Source organism: Berghia stephanieae, chromosome 15 (assembly GCF_034508935.2).
Source record: "Berghia stephanieae isolate SIO BIC M18660-M18661 chromosome 15, UCSD_Bste_1.3, whole genome shotgun sequence".
Lineage (NCBI taxonomy): Eukaryota > Metazoa > Mollusca > Gastropoda > Nudibranchia > Aeolidiidae > Berghia > Berghia stephanieae.
In genome coordinates this window covers 2590013-2609813 of record NC_088374.1, presented here as the reverse complement: position 1 = coordinate 2609813, position 19801 = coordinate 2590013, and the positions used below count along the sequence as shown (strand labels likewise).

At 39.5% G+C, this 19801-nt stretch overlaps 1 protein-coding gene across 1 annotated transcript in view; it reads left to right on the top strand.

Annotated features, from left to right (window-relative positions):
• LOC144960738 (mothers against decapentaplegic homolog 4-like) overlaps window positions 1-17749 on the top strand; it is a 23004-nt gene extending 5255 nt beyond the window's left edge. Inside the window, exons 3-8 of the mRNA XM_078894030.1 lie at window positions 743-805; window positions 1386-1569; window positions 7071-7239; window positions 9896-10016; window positions 11530-13487; window positions 16427-17749. Coding sequence (XP_078750156.1) covers window positions 743-805; window positions 1386-1569; window positions 7071-7239; window positions 9896-10016; window positions 11530-11765 — 773 coding nt within the window. The 3' untranslated portion in view covers window positions 11766-13487; window positions 16427-17749. The remainder of the gene's footprint in view (window positions 1-742; window positions 806-1385; window positions 1570-7070; window positions 7240-9895; window positions 10017-11529; window positions 13488-16426) is intronic.
• Window positions 17750-19801: the final 2052 nt, after the last annotated feature.

The window sequence follows — 19801 nt, the reverse complement described above, 5'->3', positions numbered from 1 at the left end:
TACCATTAACATGTAAAAACTAAAAACATTAGCTTTGATAATACGCCTATAATTTGTCTCATAAAAATGTAATAAATAGGCGTGGGGTAAAAGTAACCCTGGGTAAACTACGGATATAGTCGGTGTTAGGGTTGAGTGGGTTAAGTGATCTCAAATTGATTTGCATTCTTGGAAATCTACATCTGTTTCCTATTTGAAGCATTCCCCTATGCCTTACTTTTCTTGTGCTTTTTAAATTTTAAATCTCAGATTGTTCTACAATCTCATTTTTACCGGTGCTTATACGACCTAAATGTGTCGCAAGCGCTGTAAAAATCCTTACTCTCTGTTATGTATTACTCATATATTTGTTATTTTGAATTTATGATGTAAGCATTTGAGTGTATTCCTCCTTGTTGGATTTTGTGCTTGTGTCTGGATGAGACTTGTAGGTGATCTCAAGCTAAGTACATTGATGGTATGCTCTTGGAATCTACATCTGATCCCTATTTGTTCCCAGTTCCCTTATGTCTTACTGTTTCTTGGGTGCTTTAATTGTAATTCTAAAACTTTTTTCTATCCCATTTCTTCCTTTTTACTGGTGCTGATATAACCTAAATGTGTTGCAAGCGCCGTAAAACCCTTAAAAACACAACAAAATCCCTTACAAAATAAAAATAAACAACACAAAAAAAACAAAAAAACAAAAAACAAACACAGAATAAATGATACGTTCCCCATCTTTTCCCATCTTTAATTCCAGGGGCAAATGGCAGCCAGATGCAAGGAGAGATGGCCTCTCACACCCCCCTCACTAACCAGCCAGGTAAGGAATGCTAGTCCTCTTGTCGTTCACAAGGGCCGTAGCCCAAGTCAAAATGATACCAAAAACAAACCTCCCCCCCCAAAAAAAACTTGAGCTTTTATATAGCGCAATATCCACTAAACATACTCAAAGCGCTTTACAACGGGTCCCTGACCAACTGCAACACGTAACATGTAAAACTTGATATGTTGCCTGTTAGGCGATAATACAATTTTGTTGGTTTTTTTCCGACAGAGACAACGCTGTAAATTTACACCTGAGTACAGTGAGAGAATGTGAGTAAAGGACTCAACTATGCGCTGAGCGATGCTCGAACCCAGGACCTTCTGATCCGAAAGCAAGTGTCATACCACTAGACCACATAGATGCTAGAACTAGAAGTTGTGTACTGTAAAAAGGAAAAAGAAGAAAAGAAATGAATTATAACAGGTTCAAAAAAAAAAAAAGAGATATTACCAAACACTGAACGTTTCAGGCTCAAAACCCCTCTTCAGCATAATCACCAAAATTAATGAAAGCATAGGACTTCAAAGTGCTGTAAAACCTCTAAAAACAAAACATATTCTATTCCTCCGTCCAGCCCCAGAGTACTGGTGCACCCAGACATACTTTGAGCTAGACCAGCAGGTTGGGGAAAATTTCAAGGTGCCGTACAGTGTGAAGACAGTGACCGTGGACGGCTACACAGACCCGTCCTCTGTGGACAGGTTTTGTCTCGGGCAGCTCTCCAATGTACATCGAACAGAGGCCAGCGAGCGAGCCAGGTAGGCTATCTTGCCTTTTGATAATAATGATGATAATGATAATAATAATAATAATATGATAATGATAATAATAATAATAATAATAATAATAATAATAATAATAATGATAATAATAATAATAATAATAATAATAATAATAATAATAATAATAATAATGATAATAATGATAATAATGATGATGATAATAATAATAATAATAATACTGATAATAATAATAATAATAATAATAATAATAATAATAATAATAATAATAATAATAATAATAATAATAATAATAATAATAATAATAGATCTTTATTGTCCATAAATATGGCAATTTGTCATTTAGTTACACTTGTTATAACGTTAAAGGATAACTGTAACATTGAACAGATATTTCACTCCTACTTATTTTCTCTCTCTCTCTCTCTCTCTCTCTCTCTCTCTCTCTCTCTCTCTCTCTCTCTCTCTCTCTCTCTCTCTCTCTCTCTCTCTCTAATAATAATAATAAAATAATGATGATAATAATACTTTTTTTAATTCCAAAAAAGGATATTTAAATGTGGGTACAGATGCGCCTAGACCGTCTAGATAAAAGTAAATTATGTGGTGACAAGGCCTTCAAATGGCGACAAAGAAAAGTATGAATTTACACAGATACTATAGGATATATAAAACGAACTTTATACGTGACATGTTATAAGGGTTTTGGGATTTGCCCCAAAATATCCCTCATTTTTCCCCGAAATGTCCCTCATTCTGCCCCAAAATGTCCCTCATTCTGACTCAAAGTCTTCCCCAAAATATCCCTCATTCTGTCCCAAAATATCCCTCTTTCTGTCCCAAAATGTCTCTCATTCTGTCCCAAAATGTCTCGCATTCTGTCACAAAATGTCCCTCATTTTGTCCCAAAATGTCCCTCTTTCTGTCCCAAAATGTCCCTCTTTCTGTCCCAAAATATCTCTCATTCTGCCCCAAAAAATCCCTCATTCTGTCCCCAAATATCCCTCATTCTGCCCCAAAATGTCCCTCATTTTGTCCCAAAATGTCTCTCATTCTGTCTCAAAATGTCTCTCATTCTTCCCCAAAATGTCTCTCATTCTGCCTTAAAATGTCTCTCATTCTTCCCCAAAATGTCTCTCATTCTGCCTCAAAATGTCTCTCATTCTGTCCCAAAATGTCTCTCATTCTGTCCCAAAATATCCCTCATTCTGTCCCAAAATGTCTCTCATTCTGTCCCAAAATATCCCTCATTCTGTCCCAGAATGTCTTTCATTCTGTCCAAAATGTCTCTCATTCTGTCCCAAAATGTCTCATTCTGTCCCAAAATATCCCTCATTCTGTCCCAAAATATCCCTAATTCTGTCCCAAAATGTCCCTCATTCTGTCCCAAAATGTCCCTCATTCTGTCCCAAAATGTCCCTCATTCTTCCCCAAAATGTCTCTCATTCTGCCTTAAAATGTCTCTCATTCTTCCCCAAAATGTCTCTCATTCTGCCTCAAAATGTCTCTCATTCTGTCCCAAAATGTCTCTCATTCTGTCCCAAAATATCCCTCATTCTGTCGCAAAATGTCTCTCATTCTGTACCAAAATGTCCCTCATTCTTCCCCAAAATGTCTCTCATTCTGCCTTAAAATTTCCCTCATCCTGACCCAAAATATCCCTCATTCTGCCCCAAAATGTCCCTCATTCTGCCCCAAAATATCCCTAATTCTACCCCAAAATGTCCCTCATTCTGCCCCAAAATGTCCCTCATTCTACCCCAAAATATCCCTCATTCTGCCCCAAAATGTCCCTCTGCCCCAAAATGTCCCTCATTCTGCCTTAAAATGTCCCTCATTCTACTCCGAAATGTCCCTCATTCTGCCTTAAAATGTCCCTCATTCTGCCCCAAAATATCCCTCATTCTGCCCCAAAATGTCCCTCATTCTGTCCCAAAATGTCCCTCATTCTGACCCAAAATATGCCCCAAAATGTCCCTCTTTCTGTCCCAAAATGTCCCTCATTCTGTCCCAAAAAATCCCTCATTCTGTCCCCAAATATCCCTCATTTTGCCCCAAAATATCCCTCTTTCCATCCCAAAATGTCCCTAATTTCTAGCCCGAAATGTCCTTCGTTCTGTCCCAGAAAGACTGTTATTTTGTCTGTTTCTCCGATGGAGTCCAGATAGAGTGTTATTTTGTTTGTTTCTCCGAGGGAGTCCAGATAGACTGTTATTTTGTTTGTTTCTCCAAGGGAGTACAGATAGACTGTTATTTTGTTTGTTTTCCAAGGGAGTCCAGATAGACTGTTATTTTGTTTGTTTCTCCGAGGGAGTCCAGATAGACTGTTATTTTCTTTGTTTCTCCGAGGGAGTCCAGATAGACTGTTATTTTGTGTTTCTCCGAGGGAGTCCAGATAGACTGTTATTTTGTTTGTTTCTCAGAGGGAGTCCAGAAAGACTGTTATTTTGTCTGTTTCTCCGATGGAGTCCAGATAGAGTGTTATTTTGTTTGTTTCTCCGAGGGAGTCTGGGTGGGGTTCCTACCTCCCATAGTGGGCAGGGAGGTACATACTGTGTCTTCTATCTCCCTATATCTGTTTTCCAACATGCTTTCTGTCTTTGTCTTGGAATGAGATTGGTTTTGTCCTGGCCCTGGTTGGAGTCCTGGCTGGGAGGGAAACAGTCAAATGCATAGTTATTGTTTTTGGAGATATTTTGTTCCTTGTAAATCATCTCTCTGTTATGTATTATTATATTTGTTATTTTGAATGTTTAATGTAAGCATTTGAGTGTATTTCTCTTTGTTGGATTTTGTGATTGTGTCCGGGTGAGACTTATTGTTGATCTCGAACTAAGTACATTGGTGGTATGCTCTTGGAATTTACATCTGATCCCTATTTCTTCCCAGTTCCCCTTTGTCTTACTTTCTCTTGAGTGCTTTAATTGTAATTCTAGAACTTTTTACTTTTCCATTTTCTTCCTTTTTACTGGCGCTGATATGACCTTAATGTGTTGCAAATGCCGTAAAACCCTTTAAAAAAAAAAAAAACAATCTCCAAGGGAGGAGTCCAGATAGACTGTTATTTTGTTTGTTTCTCCAAGGGAGTCCAGATAGACTGTTATTTTGTTTGTTTCTCCGAGGGAGGAGTCCAGATAGACTGTTATTTTGTTTGTTTCTCCAATGGAGGAGTCCAGATAGATTGTTATTTTGTTTGTTTCTCCAAGGGAGTCCAGATAGACTGTTATTTTGTGTGTTTCTCCAAGGGAGTCCAGATAGACTGTTATTTTGTTTGTTTCTCCAAGGGAGTCCAGATAGACTGTTATTGTGTTTGTTTCTCAGAGGGAGTCCAGATAGACTGTTATTTTGTGTTTCTCCAAGGGAGTCCAGATAGACTGTTATTTTGTTTGTTTCTCCAAGGGAGTCCGGATAGACTGTTATTTTGTGTTTCTCCAAGGGAGTCCAGATAGACTGTTGTTTTGTTTGTTTCTCCAAGGGAGTCCAGATAGACTGTTATTTTGTCTGTTTCTCCGATGGAGTCCAGATAGACTGTTATTTTGTTTGTTTCTCCAAGGGAGTCCAGATAGACTGTTATTTTGTTTGTTTCTCAGAGGGAGTCCAGATAGACTGTTATTTTGTGTTTCTCAGAGGGAGTCCAGATAGACTGTTATTTTGTTTGTTTCTCAGAGGGAGTCCAGATAGACTGTTATTTTGTTTGTTTCTCCAAGGGAGTCCAGATAGACTGTTATTTTGTGTTTCTCCAAGGGATTCCAGATAGACTGTTATTTTGTTTGTTTCTCCAAGGGAGTCCAGATAGACTGTTATTTTGTTTGTTTCTCCAAGGGAGTCCAGATAGACTGTTATTTTGTTTGTTTCTCCAAGGGAGTCCAGATAGACTTATTTTGTTTGTTTCTCCAAGGGGTCAAGATAGACTGTTATTTTGTTTGTTTCTCCGAGGGGTCCAGATAGACTGTTATTTTGTTTGTTTCTCCAAGGGAGGAGTCCAGATAGACTGTTATTTTGTTTGTTTCTCCAAGGGAGTCCAGATAGACTGTTATTTTGTTTGTTTCTCCAAGGGAGTCCAGATAGACTGTTATTTTGTTTGTTTCTCCGAGGGAATCTTGGTGGGTTTCTACCTCCCATAGTGGTACATACTGTGTCTTCTATCTCCCTATATCTGTTTTCCAACATGCTTTCTGTCTTTGTCTTGGAATGAGATTACTTGGTTTTGTCTTGGCCCTGGCCGGAGTCCTGACTGGGAGGGAAACAGTCAAATGCATAGTTATTGTTTTGGGAGATGATCTTTTTTTTAACTTGTAAATCATCTCTCTGTTAAATGTATTATTATATTTGTTATTTTGAAAACTTATTGGTGATCTCAAACTAAGTACATTGCTGATATGCTCTTGGAATCTACATCTGATCCCTATTTGTTCCCAGTTCCCCTATGTCTTACTTTATCTTGAGTGCTTTAATTGTAATTCTAGAACTTATTACTATCCCATTTTCATCCTTTTTACTGGTGCTGATATGACCTTAATGTGTTGCAAGCGCCGTAAAACCCTTAAAACAATCTCCAAGGGAGTCCAGATAGACTGTTATTTTGTTTGTTTCTCCAATGGAGTCCAGATAGACTGTTATTTTGTTTGTTTCTCCAATGGAGGAGTCCAGATAGACTGTTATTTTGTTTGTTTCTCCAATGGAGTCCAGATAGACTGTTATTTTGTTTGTTTCTCCAAGGGAGTCCAGATAGACTGTTACTTTGTTTGTTTCTCCAATGGAGTCCAGATAGACTGTTATTTTGTTTGTTTTCCAAGGGAGTCCAGATAGACTGTTATTTTGTTTGTTTCTCCAAGGGAGTCCAGATAGACTGTTATTTTGTTTGTTTCTCAGAGGGAGTCCAGATAGACTGTTATTTTGTTTGTTTCTCAGAGGGAGTCCAGATAGACTGTTATTTTGTTTGTTTCTCCAAGGGAGGAGTCCAGATAGACTGTTATTTTGTTTGTTTCTCCGAGGGAGTCTTGGTGGGGTTCCTACCTCCCATAGTGGTACATACTGTGTCTTCTATCTCCCTATATCTGTTTTCCAACATGCTTTCTGTCTTTGTCTTGGAATGAGATTACTTGGTTTTGTCTTGGCCCTGGCCGGAGTACTGACTGGGAGGGAAACAGTCAAATGCATAGTTATTGTTTTGGGAGATGATATTTTTTTTACTTGTAAATCATCTCTCTGTAATGTATTATTATATTTGTTATTTTGAAAACTTATTGGTGATCTCAAACTAAGTACATTGCTGATATGCTCTTGGAATCTACATCTGATCCCTATTTGTTCCCAGTTCCCCTATGTCTTACTTTATAATGAGTGCTTTAATTGTAATTCTAGAACTTATTACTATCCCATTTTCATCCTTTTTACTGGTGCTGATATGACCTAAATGTGTTGCAAGCGCCGTAAAATCCTTTAAAAAAAAAAAAAATAAAAAATACAACAATCTCTGAGGGAGTCCAGATAGGCTGACATTTTGTTTGTTTCTCCAGACTCCACATCGGCAAGGGAGTCCAGCTTGACTACCAAGGGGAAGGCGACGTGTGGATCCGGTGTGTCAGCGACCATAGTGTCTTTGTACAAAGCTTTTACTTGGACAGAGAGGCAGGCAGAGCTCCAGGGGACGCTGTCCATAAAATATACCCTACTGCTTACATTAAGGTATGTAGTCGTTGGTGGGGGTGTTAGTGGTGGTGGTGTGTAGGGACGCTGTCCATAAAATATACCCTACTGCTTACATTAAGGTATGTGGTCGGTGGTGGTGGTGGTGTGTAGGGACGCTGTCCATAAAATATACCCTACTGCTTACATTAAGGTATGTGGTCGGTGGTGGTGGTGGTGTGTAGGGACGCTGTCCATAAAATATACCCTACTGCTTACATTAAGGTATGTGGTCGGTGGTGGTGGTGGTGTGTAGGGACGCTGTCCATAAAATATACCCTACTGCTTACATTAAGGTATGTGGTCGGTGGTTGGTGGTGTGTAGGGACACTGTCCATAAAATATACCCTACTGCTTACATTAAGGTATGTGGTCGGTGGTGGTGGTGTGTGTAGGGACGCTGTCCATAAAATATACCCTACTGCTTACATTAAGGTATGTGGTCGGTGGTGGTGGTGGTGTGTAGGGACGCTGTCCATAAAATATACCCTACTGCTTACATTAAGGTATGTGGTCGGTGGTGGTAGTGGTGTGTAGGGACGCTGTCCATAAAATATACCCTACTGCTTACATTAAGGTATGTGGTCGGTGGTGGTGGTGGTGTGTAGGGACGCTGTCCATAAAATATACCCTACTGCTTACATTAAGGTATGTAGTCGTTGGTGGGGGTGTTAGTGGTGGTGGTGTGTAGGGACGCTGTCCATAAAATATACCCTACTGCTTACATTAAGGTATGTGGTCGGTTGATGATGATGATTGTGGTGGTAGTGGTGTTGAAGGCCTGAAGGTGGTGGTGTGTAGGGACGCTGTCCATAAAATATACCCTACTGCTTACATTAAGGTATGTGGTCGGTGGTGGTGGTGGTGTGTAGGGACGCTGTCCATAAAATATACCCTACTGCTTACATTAAGGTATGTGGTCGTTTGATGATGATGATTGTGGTGGTAGTGGTGTTGAAGGCCTGAAGGTGGTGGTGTGTAGGGACGCTGTCCATAAAATATACCCTACTGCTTACATTAAGGTATGTGGTCGGTGGTGGTAGTGGTGTGTAGGGACGCTGTCCATAAAATATACCCTACTGCTTACATTAAGGTATGTGGTCGGTGGTGGTGGTGGTGTGTAGGGACGCTGTCCATAAAATATACCCTACTGCTTACATTAAGGTATGTGGTCGTTTGATGATGATGATTGTGGTGGTAGTGGTGTTGAAGGCCTGAAGGTGGTGGTGTGTAGGGACGCTGTCCATAAAATATACCCTACTGCTTACATTAAGGTATGTGGTCGGTGGGGTAGTGGTGTGTAGGGACGCTGTCCATAAAATATACCCTACTGCTTACATTAAGGTATGTGGTCGGTGGTGGTGGTGGTGTGTAGGGACGCTGTCCATAAAATATACCCTACTGCTTACATTAAGGTATGTGGTCGTTTGATGATGATGATTGTGGTGGTAGTGGTGTTGAAGGCCTGAAGGTGGTGGTGTGTAGGGACGCTGTCCATAAAATATACCCTACTGCTTACATTAAGGTATGTGGTCGGTGGTGGTGGTGGTGTGTAGGGACGCTGTCCATAAAATTACCCTACTGCTTACATTAAGGTATGTGGTCGTTTGATAATGATGATTGTGGTGGTAGTGGTGTTGAAGGCCTGAAGGTGGTGGTGTGTAGGGACGCTGTCCATAAAATATACCCTACTGCTTACATTAAGGTATGTGGTCGTTTGATAATGATGATTGTGGTGGTAGTGGTGTTGAAGGCCTGAAGGTGGTGGTGTGTAGGGACGCTGTCCATAAAATATACCCTACTGCTTACATTAAGGTATGTGGTCGGTGGTGGGGGTGTTAGTGGTGGTGGTGTTGAACGCCTGAATGTGGTGGTGTGTAGGGACGCTGTCCATAAAATATACCCTACTGCTTACATTAAGGTATGTAGTCGTTGGTGGGGGTGTTAGTGGTGGTGGTGTTGAAGGCCTGAAGGTGGTGGTGTGTAGGGACGCTGTCCATAAAATATACCCTACTGCTTACATTAAGGTATGTGGTCGGTGGTGGTGGTGGGTGTGTGAGGGACGCTGTCCATAAAATATACCCTACTGCTTACATTAAGGTATGTGGTCGGTGGTGGGGGTGTTAGTGGTGGTGGTGTTGAACGCCTGAAGGTGGTGGTGTTGGTTGTGATGGTGGTGTTGGTGATAGTGATGGTGGTGTTGGTGATAGTGGTGCTGTTGTTGGTGGTAGTGGCCATGGTGGTGGTGTCACATCCTGTCCTACATGTTAAGTGTTGCTGTTGGCCAGGGACCCCTTGTAAAGTGCGTTAAGCATGTTAAGTGGATATTGCGCTTTATAAAAGCTCAATTTTGTCAATTAAATTTTTTTTTTAAATGATCTTTGGTGGTCACGATGATGATTGGTGATAAGTGATGAGCTTAATGATATTATGTCACTTATATCAAGGTCTGTAATTCTGTGATGGATGATAATTTTAGTGATAATGATGATGATAGATGTTGATGGTAGATGATAATGATGGTAGATGATGATTATAATGATGGTAGATGATAATTATGATAGATGATAGATGATGATGATGATAGATGATGATATGCAATTTGGTTCTGACACTTACTGACTCTTTGTTTGTTTGATTTGTTGTATTGTCTCAGGTCTTTGATATACGCCAGTGTCATAGACAGATGCAGCTACAAGCTGCCACAGCTCAGGCTGCTGCAGCTGCGCAAGCTGCAGCCGTGGCTGGGAGTATAGCCGGGTCTGCTGCCAGTTCTGGTAAGTTCAGCGATTGTCACGGTTCAAATTTTTAAACAATTAAGGAGCAGGCACTGGTGTAAGTGCAAGATAAAGATTTGAACCAGAATGTATGAAACGTGCAGACAAAGCAAGAACCCAGGACCTTCCGATACTAAGGCAAGCGTCATAGCACAAGACCATATAACCACACTTAACTTAAAAAATCGGTGTATTTTATTTAGTGCCCAATGTTAGTAGATGACCCTTTAGCGAAAACCTCAAACCCACTCTAAACAGTGATGGATAATGTGAACGGTGCCAGACAAAGCAAGAAAGAAAAATACAAGAAAAAGAACCATCCCCAAAAAATATCAGTCGACCTCGACTTGGGATCGAACCTCAGACCTTCTGATTACCGGTTAGACATGCTATCGTTACACCACAGGAGGTCTGAGGTTCGATCCCCAGTCGAGGTGAACTGATTTTTTTAGGATGGTTCTTTCTCTTGTATTTTTCTTTCTTACTTTGTCTGGCACCGTTCATATTATCCATCACTGTTCAGTGTGGGTTTGAGGTTTTCGCTAAAGGGTCATCTACTAACATTGGGCACTAAAATACACCGATTTTAAGTTAAGTGTGGTTATATGGTCTTGTGCTATGACGCTCTCCTTTGGATTGGAAGATCCTGGGTTCGAGCCTTGCTCGGCGCGTAGTTGAGTCCTCGGAAAAGACTCTTTACTCACATTCTTTCACCGTACTCAGATGTAAAAGGAGTACCTGGTCATTAACATTAACAGCATTGTCTCTGTTGGAAAAAAAAAGAAAAAAAGTTTGTAATATGTGCAGCTATGTGGTTTAGTGGTATGACACTCGCTTTCGGCGCAAGTTGTGTCCTTGGAAAAGTCACTTTACTCACATTCTCTCACTGTACTCGGGTGTAAAATGAGTACCTGGCCGTTAACAGCGTTGTCTCTGTCCGAAAAAAAGGTGTCATGTCATGTCCGACATGTTAAATGTTGCTGTTGACCAAGGATCCCTTATAAAGCGCTTTGATCATGTTTAGTGGATAGTGCGCTATATGAAAGCTCGTTTTTTTTTGTTTTGTTTTTTTAAATTTTTAAATCACCTCGGTCATTAATGCATTTTTATCTGGGCCTGCTTATTCCTATTAGACACTACAAAAGGGTTATTATAATGCAAATTCTAGCATAATAAGAAAATTTAATCTTTTTCACTTAACTCATTCAACCCTAACACCGACTATATCTGTAGTTTACCCGGGGTACTTTTACCTCATGCCTATTTATCATTACATTTTTATGAGACAAGCTTTGTTAGGCGTACTATCAAAGCTAATGTTTTTAGTTTTTACATGTTAATGGTAGTTGAATTAAACTATCTATTTATGTACATGCTCATTTTTAATAGGTTTTTTCCAGTTTTGAAAAGTAGCAAAAATTTCTAGGATTGAGTGAGTTAAGCAGATGCCGCATATCATTTTCTCCCACTGCACACACACACAACAATATTCCATTGTTAATTATTCTGCCAGCTGGGTTGTCGGCCGATGCGGGCATTGGTGTGGACGACCTCCGACGTTTGTGCTTGCTCCGCCTGTCCTTCGTGAAGGGGTGGGGACCCGACTACCCCCGCAAATCCATCAAGGAGACGCCCTGCTGGATTGAGATTCAACTACACAGACCCCTTCAACTCTTGGATGAAGTGCTGCAGGCGATGCCCAGTGCCGAGCTGAGAGGAGCGCCCATGTCATTCTTCTATTCGTCTTGAATTGTTTTTCGTTTAATTTTTTTTTTTTAAACTTAAATGTGACCATTTATCTCAAAACTGTGTTACTGTGTCATGGTCATACAGAGATTTTAACATTGAACAGTGATGCCAAAACTCCGGTTCTACCGGAAAAAAATTCCTGGTTCCGGGCAACTTCCGGTGAGGTCAATTAATTTGTTCCAACTCCCATAGTGGGCAGGGAGGTACATACTGTGTCTTCTATCCCCTTATATCTGTTTTCCAACATGCTTTCTGTCTTTGTCTCGGAATGAGATTACTTGGTTTTGTCCTGGCTCTGGCCAGAATCCTAGCTGGGAGGGAAACTGTCAAATGCATAGTTATTGTTTTGGGAGATGATATTTTTTTCCTTGTAAATCATCTCTCTGTTATGTATTATTTTTTTAATTTTGAATGGATAATGTAAGCATTTGAGTGTGTTCCTCTTTGTTGGATTTTGTGCTTGTGTCTGGATGAGACTTGTAGGTGATTTCAAACTAAGTACATTGGTGGTGTGCTCTTGGAATCTACATCTGATCCCTATTTGTTATCAGTTCCCTTTTGTCTTACTTTTCTTGGGTGCTGTAATTGTAATTCTAGAACTTTTGACTATCCAATTTTCTTCCTTTTTACTGGCGCTGATATGACCTAAATGTGTTGCAAGCGCTGTAAAACCCTTAAAAACAACAAAACAAACAATTTGTTCCAAGGAACCCCCTCCCCCCTCTCCAACCACCACATCATCATCACTGCCACCACTACTACTACAACCACCACCATCCACCACATCATCCTCACTACCACCAGTTCTACAATTACTACCATTAGGTTTTTGGAGCTTTACTTCATTTGAAATAAGGAAACTTTGGGATTGTATTTGGCAATGTGTTTAGTATCATAATATAATTCTAATCAGTTATCTATTTAGAAATATACAATATGTAAACACAATGCCATTCCAATTCCTTTTTCTTTCGTGCGGAAATTCCTCTTTCAGCATTGAAATTCCTACGAGTGGTGTCTGAAACTCCTGTCAGCCAAATTTAAAGTTGGCGTCTCTGCATTATGTTTTGGAGCTTTACTTCATTTGAAATAAGGAAACATTGGGATTGTATATGAAGGCCACAGGAGGAGATCAATCAAAGTCCAAAAGACACTTACTGTTCTAATGTCACAATAATTTGGTATTAAAATCAACCAAGAGCTTGTTTTTTTATATGCATCTGACTTGTGGTCAAAATATATACGTTTAGTAATTCACATTCAGTTCAATTCATATTATCATGTGGCGTTTTCAAATGGGTCTTCAAACTTTAATTTTGATTTTCTCAAAAGCTGAAAAATGTGACTTTGATCGTTTTTCCCCCGTGGTCTTCATTTGGCAATGTGTTTATATATCATAATATAATTCTAATCAGTTATCTATTTAGATCTATACAATAATATGTAAACACAATGCAGAATACCATTCGAATTCCCTTTTCTTGTGTCCAGAAATTCCTCTTTCGGCATTGAAATTTCTACAAGTGGTGTCTGAAATTCCTGTGAGCCAAATTTAAAGTTGGCGTCCCTGCATTGAAATACTGGGTGGGGGTCTTTTGACCTCCCATGGTGGGCAGCAGGAGGTCACTTGCTGTTTCTTCTATCCCCCCACCCCCTTATATCTGTTTTCTGAGTTTCTGTCTTTGTTTTGGGGCAGATCACTCGATTTTGTCCCGACCATTTGCTGGAGTCCTTGTAGTCCCTTCAGAGCCATTCGGCCCATGGGGTCTGGAGTTTTGTCCAGGTTTCTATAGCGTGAAACGGACAATAGCAATTGCTTGCTATCCTTTGGATAGGATGTTATTAGTCTATCGCAAAGTACTTTCCGCCTAATCTAACAGACTCAGCTATCCAATCACTGTGGGTGGATCAGGGGTGGGGTCAGAAAAAAAAAAAAAATCTCGCCTGTACCCGGGATCGATCTCGGTCCCTTTATGTGTGAAGTGAGTGCTCTACCAACTGAGCTATCTGTACCCCCCTGGAGTCCTTGACCGATAAGGAAAAGAATCAAATGGATTGTATTAGATTTTCTTTATGATTTTTTTTTTTTCCTTTTAACTCTCTCCTTACCAACTATAGGAAAATCGTCACATTCGTTACGATACAACCAACATTTTTCTTATTCAAATTTCTCTTGTACATCATACAATTTAAAGAAAATGAACACAGTGTGTTTGATAGCATGTTTTACGAAAGAAATTTTGTATGGCAAGAACTTTACAGCTATTGTGTCAGAGTGATAAAAAATATATTTTTCTGTTAGTTGGGTGTGAAGTTTTGGGGAAAATCATGAAAATGGATGGTAAGGGGAGAGTTAAATCATCTTCTGTATTATGAAAGTTGTTGTTTTGAATGTATAACGTAAGCATTTGAGTGTGTTCCTCTTAGTAGGATCCCGTGCTTGTGTCTCAATGAGTCTTTAGGGCGATCCCAAGCTAAGTACCTTCCCTAATGGTGTGCTCTTGGAACCTCCACATCTGTTCTCTATTTGAACCAATTACGCTCCCATAGTGGGCAGGGGGGTACATACTGTGTCTTCTATCCCCTTATATCTGTTTTTCAACATGCTTTCTGTCTTTGTCTTGGAATGAGATTACTTGGTTTTGTCCTGGCCCTGGCCGGAGTCCTAGATGGGAGGGAACAGTCAAATGCATAGTTATTGTTTTGGGAGATGATATTTTTTTCCTTGTAAATCATCTCTCTGTTATGTATTATTATTTTAATGTATAATGTAGGCATTTGAGTGTATTCCTCTTTGTTGGATTTTGTGCTTGTGTTTGGATGAGACTTATAGGTGATCTCAAACTAGGTGCATTGGTGGTATGCTCTTGGAATCTACATCTGATCCCTATTTGTTCCCAGTTCCCCTATGTCTTACTTTTTCTTGGGTGCTTTATTTGTAATTCTAGAACTTTTTACTGTCACATTTTCTTCCTTTTTACTGGCGCTGATTTAACCTAAATGTGTTGCAAGCGCCGTAAAACCCTTAAAAACAAAACAACAATTTTTACTTAGTCTTAGCAATTTTCTTCCTTTCTACCGGTGCTGAAATGACCTAAAATGTATCACAAGTGCTATAAAACGTAAAATGTGCGGCTACTTGGTATGACACTCGCTTTCAGATCAGAAGGTCTTGGGTTCGAGCCTCACTCGGTGCATAGTTGAGTCCCTGGAAAAGGCTCTTCACTCACATTCCCTCACCGTATTCAGGTGTAAAATGAGTACCTGCCCGTTAACAGTGATTTCTCTGTCCGAAAAAAATTGCACTACGCCTCTCAGGCGTCGTGTCTCGTTCTACATGTTGCTGTTGGTCAGGGATCCCTTGTAAAGTGCTTTGAGCACGTTTAGTGGATATTGTGCTATATAAAAGCTTAAGTTTACAAGGTTTTAAAACCAACACAAATTTTTTTTTAATGTCATTGCAGGAATCTTGAAGTTTAGCTTGTTTTCATTTTAAAAATTGTGTCGTAGAAAATATTGTGACTAAGACCAGCCCCCAACCCACCCCCAGTTTGAAAGATGATAAACAAATATGGTAAAATAGGCACTGTTTGATAGAATTGACCCAACCCGGTGTGCCCTTCTATGCAGGTCTGCTAACCCAATCACTTATAGGCTCATTGCTGTGAAGGACATCTAAAAAAAACAAAAAAAAATGAGGCAAAAGATTTTCCATTACTACAACATGTTAAACTAGGCCCATAAGTGGGTTCAGATGTCAGACCTGTATATATGTACACCTCGACTCCTTCCCCATACTTAAGAAAGAAAGCTTGTGTCTGGATGAGACTTTTAGGTGATCTCAAACTAAGTACTTTGATAGTATGCTCTTGGAATCTACATCTGATCCCTATTTTTTTCCCAGTTCCCCTATGTCTTACTTTTTCTTGGGTGCTTTATTTGTAATTCTAGACCTTTTTACTATCCCATTTTCTTCCTTTTTACTGGCGCTGATATAACCTAAATGTGTTGCAAGCGCCGTAAAACCCTTAAAAACAAAAAAACATAAGAACGAAAATACAAAAATAAAATAAATGTCGGATGTGTTATTTTAATGTCAAGATGTATTATCACATAAAGATGTTAAAAAAATGGCCACTTATTATTAACGAAAGAGTGAAAATGGAGAAGCTTCGTATAGGAACAAAACAGACAATGGACGTTTCGGGTACAAACCCTTCGTCAGCACAACATTGCAACCACCATTGAGTACAGACGATACACGTTATTTTGCATTTTACTTTATTTTATTTGTTTTCCACGTTAATTTTGTGTATTGTGCTGAGGAAGGGTTTGTACCCGAAACGTCCATTGTCTGTTTTGTTCCCATACGAAGCTTCTCCATTTTCACTCTTTCGTTTAGTATTTTCACGATCACCGGCTTCAGGCAGCCCCTACCTTTTTCCACTTGTTATTACTGTCACTGTACAGTAAGTATTGGTGGTATTATCACTGTTGTATAGAGTGTGGTTCGTAATGACGTCATTTTGAGGGCCCCGACAGCTCAGTTGGTAGAGCACTCGCTTCACAAGCAAAGGAGGGACCAAGATCGATCCCGGGTGCTGTCGAGATTTTTTTTTCTGACCCCCTCCTGTCCACCCTAGCAATGATTGATTGGGTAGCTGGGTCTGTTAGATCTGGTGGAAAGTACTTTGAAATAGACTAGCATTCTATCCAAAGGGTACCAAGCAATTGGTATTGTCCATTTCACACCTTAAAAAGTGGGATAAACTCTTGGCTCTGAAGAGATTATACTACTTAACGGTGTCATTTTCCTTTTGTTTTTTTGTTTTTTAGATAATAATTTTTATGATTTATTGACAAAAGCGTAAGAGTGAAGAATGAATGTGTTCAAACTTGTGGGGCTATGTGGTCTTGTGGTATGACACTCGCTTTCAGATCGGAAGGTCTTGGGTTCGAGCCTCGCTCGGCGCATAGTTGAGTCCTTGGAACAGGCTCTTTATTCACATTCTCTCACCATACTCAGGTGTAAAATGAATACCCGGCGGTTAGCAGTGTTGTCTGTGTCGTAAAAAAAAAAATGGAAAAAAAATATAATATCGCCTAACAGGCGTCATGTCTCGTTCTACATATTATTATGTGTTGCTGTTGGTCAGGGACCCTTAGTTCAGCGCTTTTAGCATGTTTAGTGGATAGTTTGGGAGTTGTTTTTTTTGTTTTTTAAAAAAATATTTTTCAATTTGGGGGCTGGTCTTCGTCTGTCTCCCCGTTCTACAGTTGATGTTATTTTTGTCACCATAACATAAAATTTATACTCTGGGTGGGGTTCCTGACCTCCCATAGTGGGCAGAGAGGTACATACTGCGTCTTCTATTCCCTTATATCTGTTTTCCAACATGCTTTCTGTCTTTGTCTTGAAATGAGATTACGTACTTGGTTTTGTCCTGGCCCTGGTCGGAGTCCTAGCTAGGAGGGAAACAGTCAAATGCATAGTTATTGTTTTGGGAGATGATATTTTTTCCCTTGTAAATCATCTCTCTGTTATGTATTATTATATTTGTTATTTTGAATGTATAATGTAAGCATTAGAGTGTATTCCTCTTTTTTGGATTTTGGGCATGTGTCCGGATGAGACTTATAGGTGATCTCAAACTAAGTACACTGGTGATATGCTCTTGGAATCTACATCTGATCCCTATTTGTTCCTAGTTCCCCTATGTCTTACTTTCTCTTGGATGCTTTAATTGTAATTCTAGAACTTTTTACTATTTCATTTTCTTCCTTTTTACTGGCGCTGATATAACCTAATTGTGTTGCAAGCGCCGTAAAACCCTTAAAAACAAACAAACAAACATAAAATTTAAACTCATTCAAATTGGCCACATAGGCCGACTCATCTCATTTTTTGGTTCTGGTTACTTTCACTTTTATCTCATATCTGTGTACATTTTTATGAAGAAACAAATTAAATGAATTTTATTAAACCAACTGTTGTTGTTTTGTTTTTTTTATTTTCTTTTTACATGATGAATTAAACTATATAGGAGGACAGGAGATGCATGCGCACAACCAACATGACGTTCTCTCTCTAACAACCAACATGACGTTCTCTCTCTAACAACCAACATGACGTTCTCTCTCTAACAACCAACATGACGTTCTCTCTCTAACAACCAACATGACGTTCTCTCTCTAATAACACCGGTGACGTCACAGACTATGGGTGACGTCCAATCAAGGGACGCTACTCTTCCGCTAATCTCATTCCCTATAGAAATGCTGGTCGTCCTTGAGATATTCAGTCGCATGCTGAAAATTGAAAAGCTTGGAATGGAGATATTGACAATTTTAGTCAAGAGGTCAATTTTTATGGAAAACGAGTTCTCATCAAAAATCGCTAAATCAAACATTTTTCTACATATTGATGAAATATCTTAATTGAATTCTACTCTTAAATAAATTATTTTTTACGAAAGTAATTATTATACTTAATTTCAACTTGTGTCAACTTTGGAAACGATTTTCGCAAACTGGGTGGAGTTCCTGACCTCCCATAGAGGGCAGGGAGATACATACTGGGTCTTCTGTCGTCCAATATCTTTTTTCCAACATGCTTTTTGTCTTTGTCTTGGAATGAGATTACTTGGTTTTGTCCTGGCCCTGGCTAAGAGGGAAACAGTCAAATGTATAGTTAGTTTTGGGAGATGATATTTTTTTTCCTTGTAAATCATCTCTCTGTTGTGTACTGTATTATTTTTCCTTTTACATATTTATGATTTGTAAACAATTGAGTGTGTTCCTCTTGGCGGGGACCTGTGCTTATGTCTGGATGATACTTTTATGTGATCTCAAACTAAGTACACTGATACTATGATCTTTGAATCTACATCTGTTCCCTATTTGTACCATTCCCTTTTGTCCTACGTTTTCTTGGCTGCTTTAACTTTAATTAATTGCAAATCTATAATCTTTTAACTATTCCATTTTCTTCTTTTTTTCCTGGCGCTGATATGACCTATAGCCTATGTGTCGCAAGCGCCGTAAAACACTTAAAAACAAAAACAAAAACATATCCTATGTCTGGAGGAATGGTTTACATATTTCCAATGAGTTTGAACTTGGGCCAAATGTTAACACATTGACACATGAACGTGTTTGAATATGTTAAATGTGTAACGGTTGGTGAATGAATGTGTTTGTATAAATAACGCATAGACCATATGTCGATGTTTCTGTGTATATTTATCGTTTAATGGTTTGGTGAATGAATGTGTTTGTATAAATAACTCGTAGACTGTACGTTGTTTCTGTATCCATACATCGTGTAACGGTTGGTGAATGGACGTGTTTGTATAAATAACTTACAGTATAGACTATAGGGAATGAGATTAACGGAAGAGTAGCGTCCCGTCATTGGACGTCACTTTACAGAAAGAACGTCAATTTGGTTTTGAAGTGTCTCAAGCCGCTTTCACCGGAAGCGAGGACGAGAGACGCATGCGCACAAGCAACATGACGTTCTCTCTCTAATAACGTTTCCGCCGGTGAGGTCACAGACTATGGGTGACGTCCAATCAAGGGAAACTACTCTTCCGCTAATCTCAGTCCCTATACGTTGATGTTTCTGTGTACATTAGTCGTGTCATTGTTTGGTAAATGGGATTTGTTTTTATAATGTATTTCAACACATGGAAATATGACTTCGGGTCATGGTGGGCACGGAGGTCACTTTCTCTGACTTCTATAGGGAATGAGATAAGCGGAAGAGTAGCGTCCCTTGATTGGACGTCACCTTACAGAGAGAACGTCAAAATGGGTTTGCGCATGTGTCTCTCTCGTCCTCGCTTTCGGTCAAGTGTCTCATGCCGCACAACCAACATGACGTTCTCTCTCTAATAACTTTTCCGCTCGTGACTTCCAATCAAGGGACGCTACTCTTCCGCTAATCTCATTCCCTATACCCCTATATCTGTTTTCCAACATGCTTTCTGTCTTTGTCTTTGTCTTGGAATGAGATTGCTTGGTTTGTACTGGCT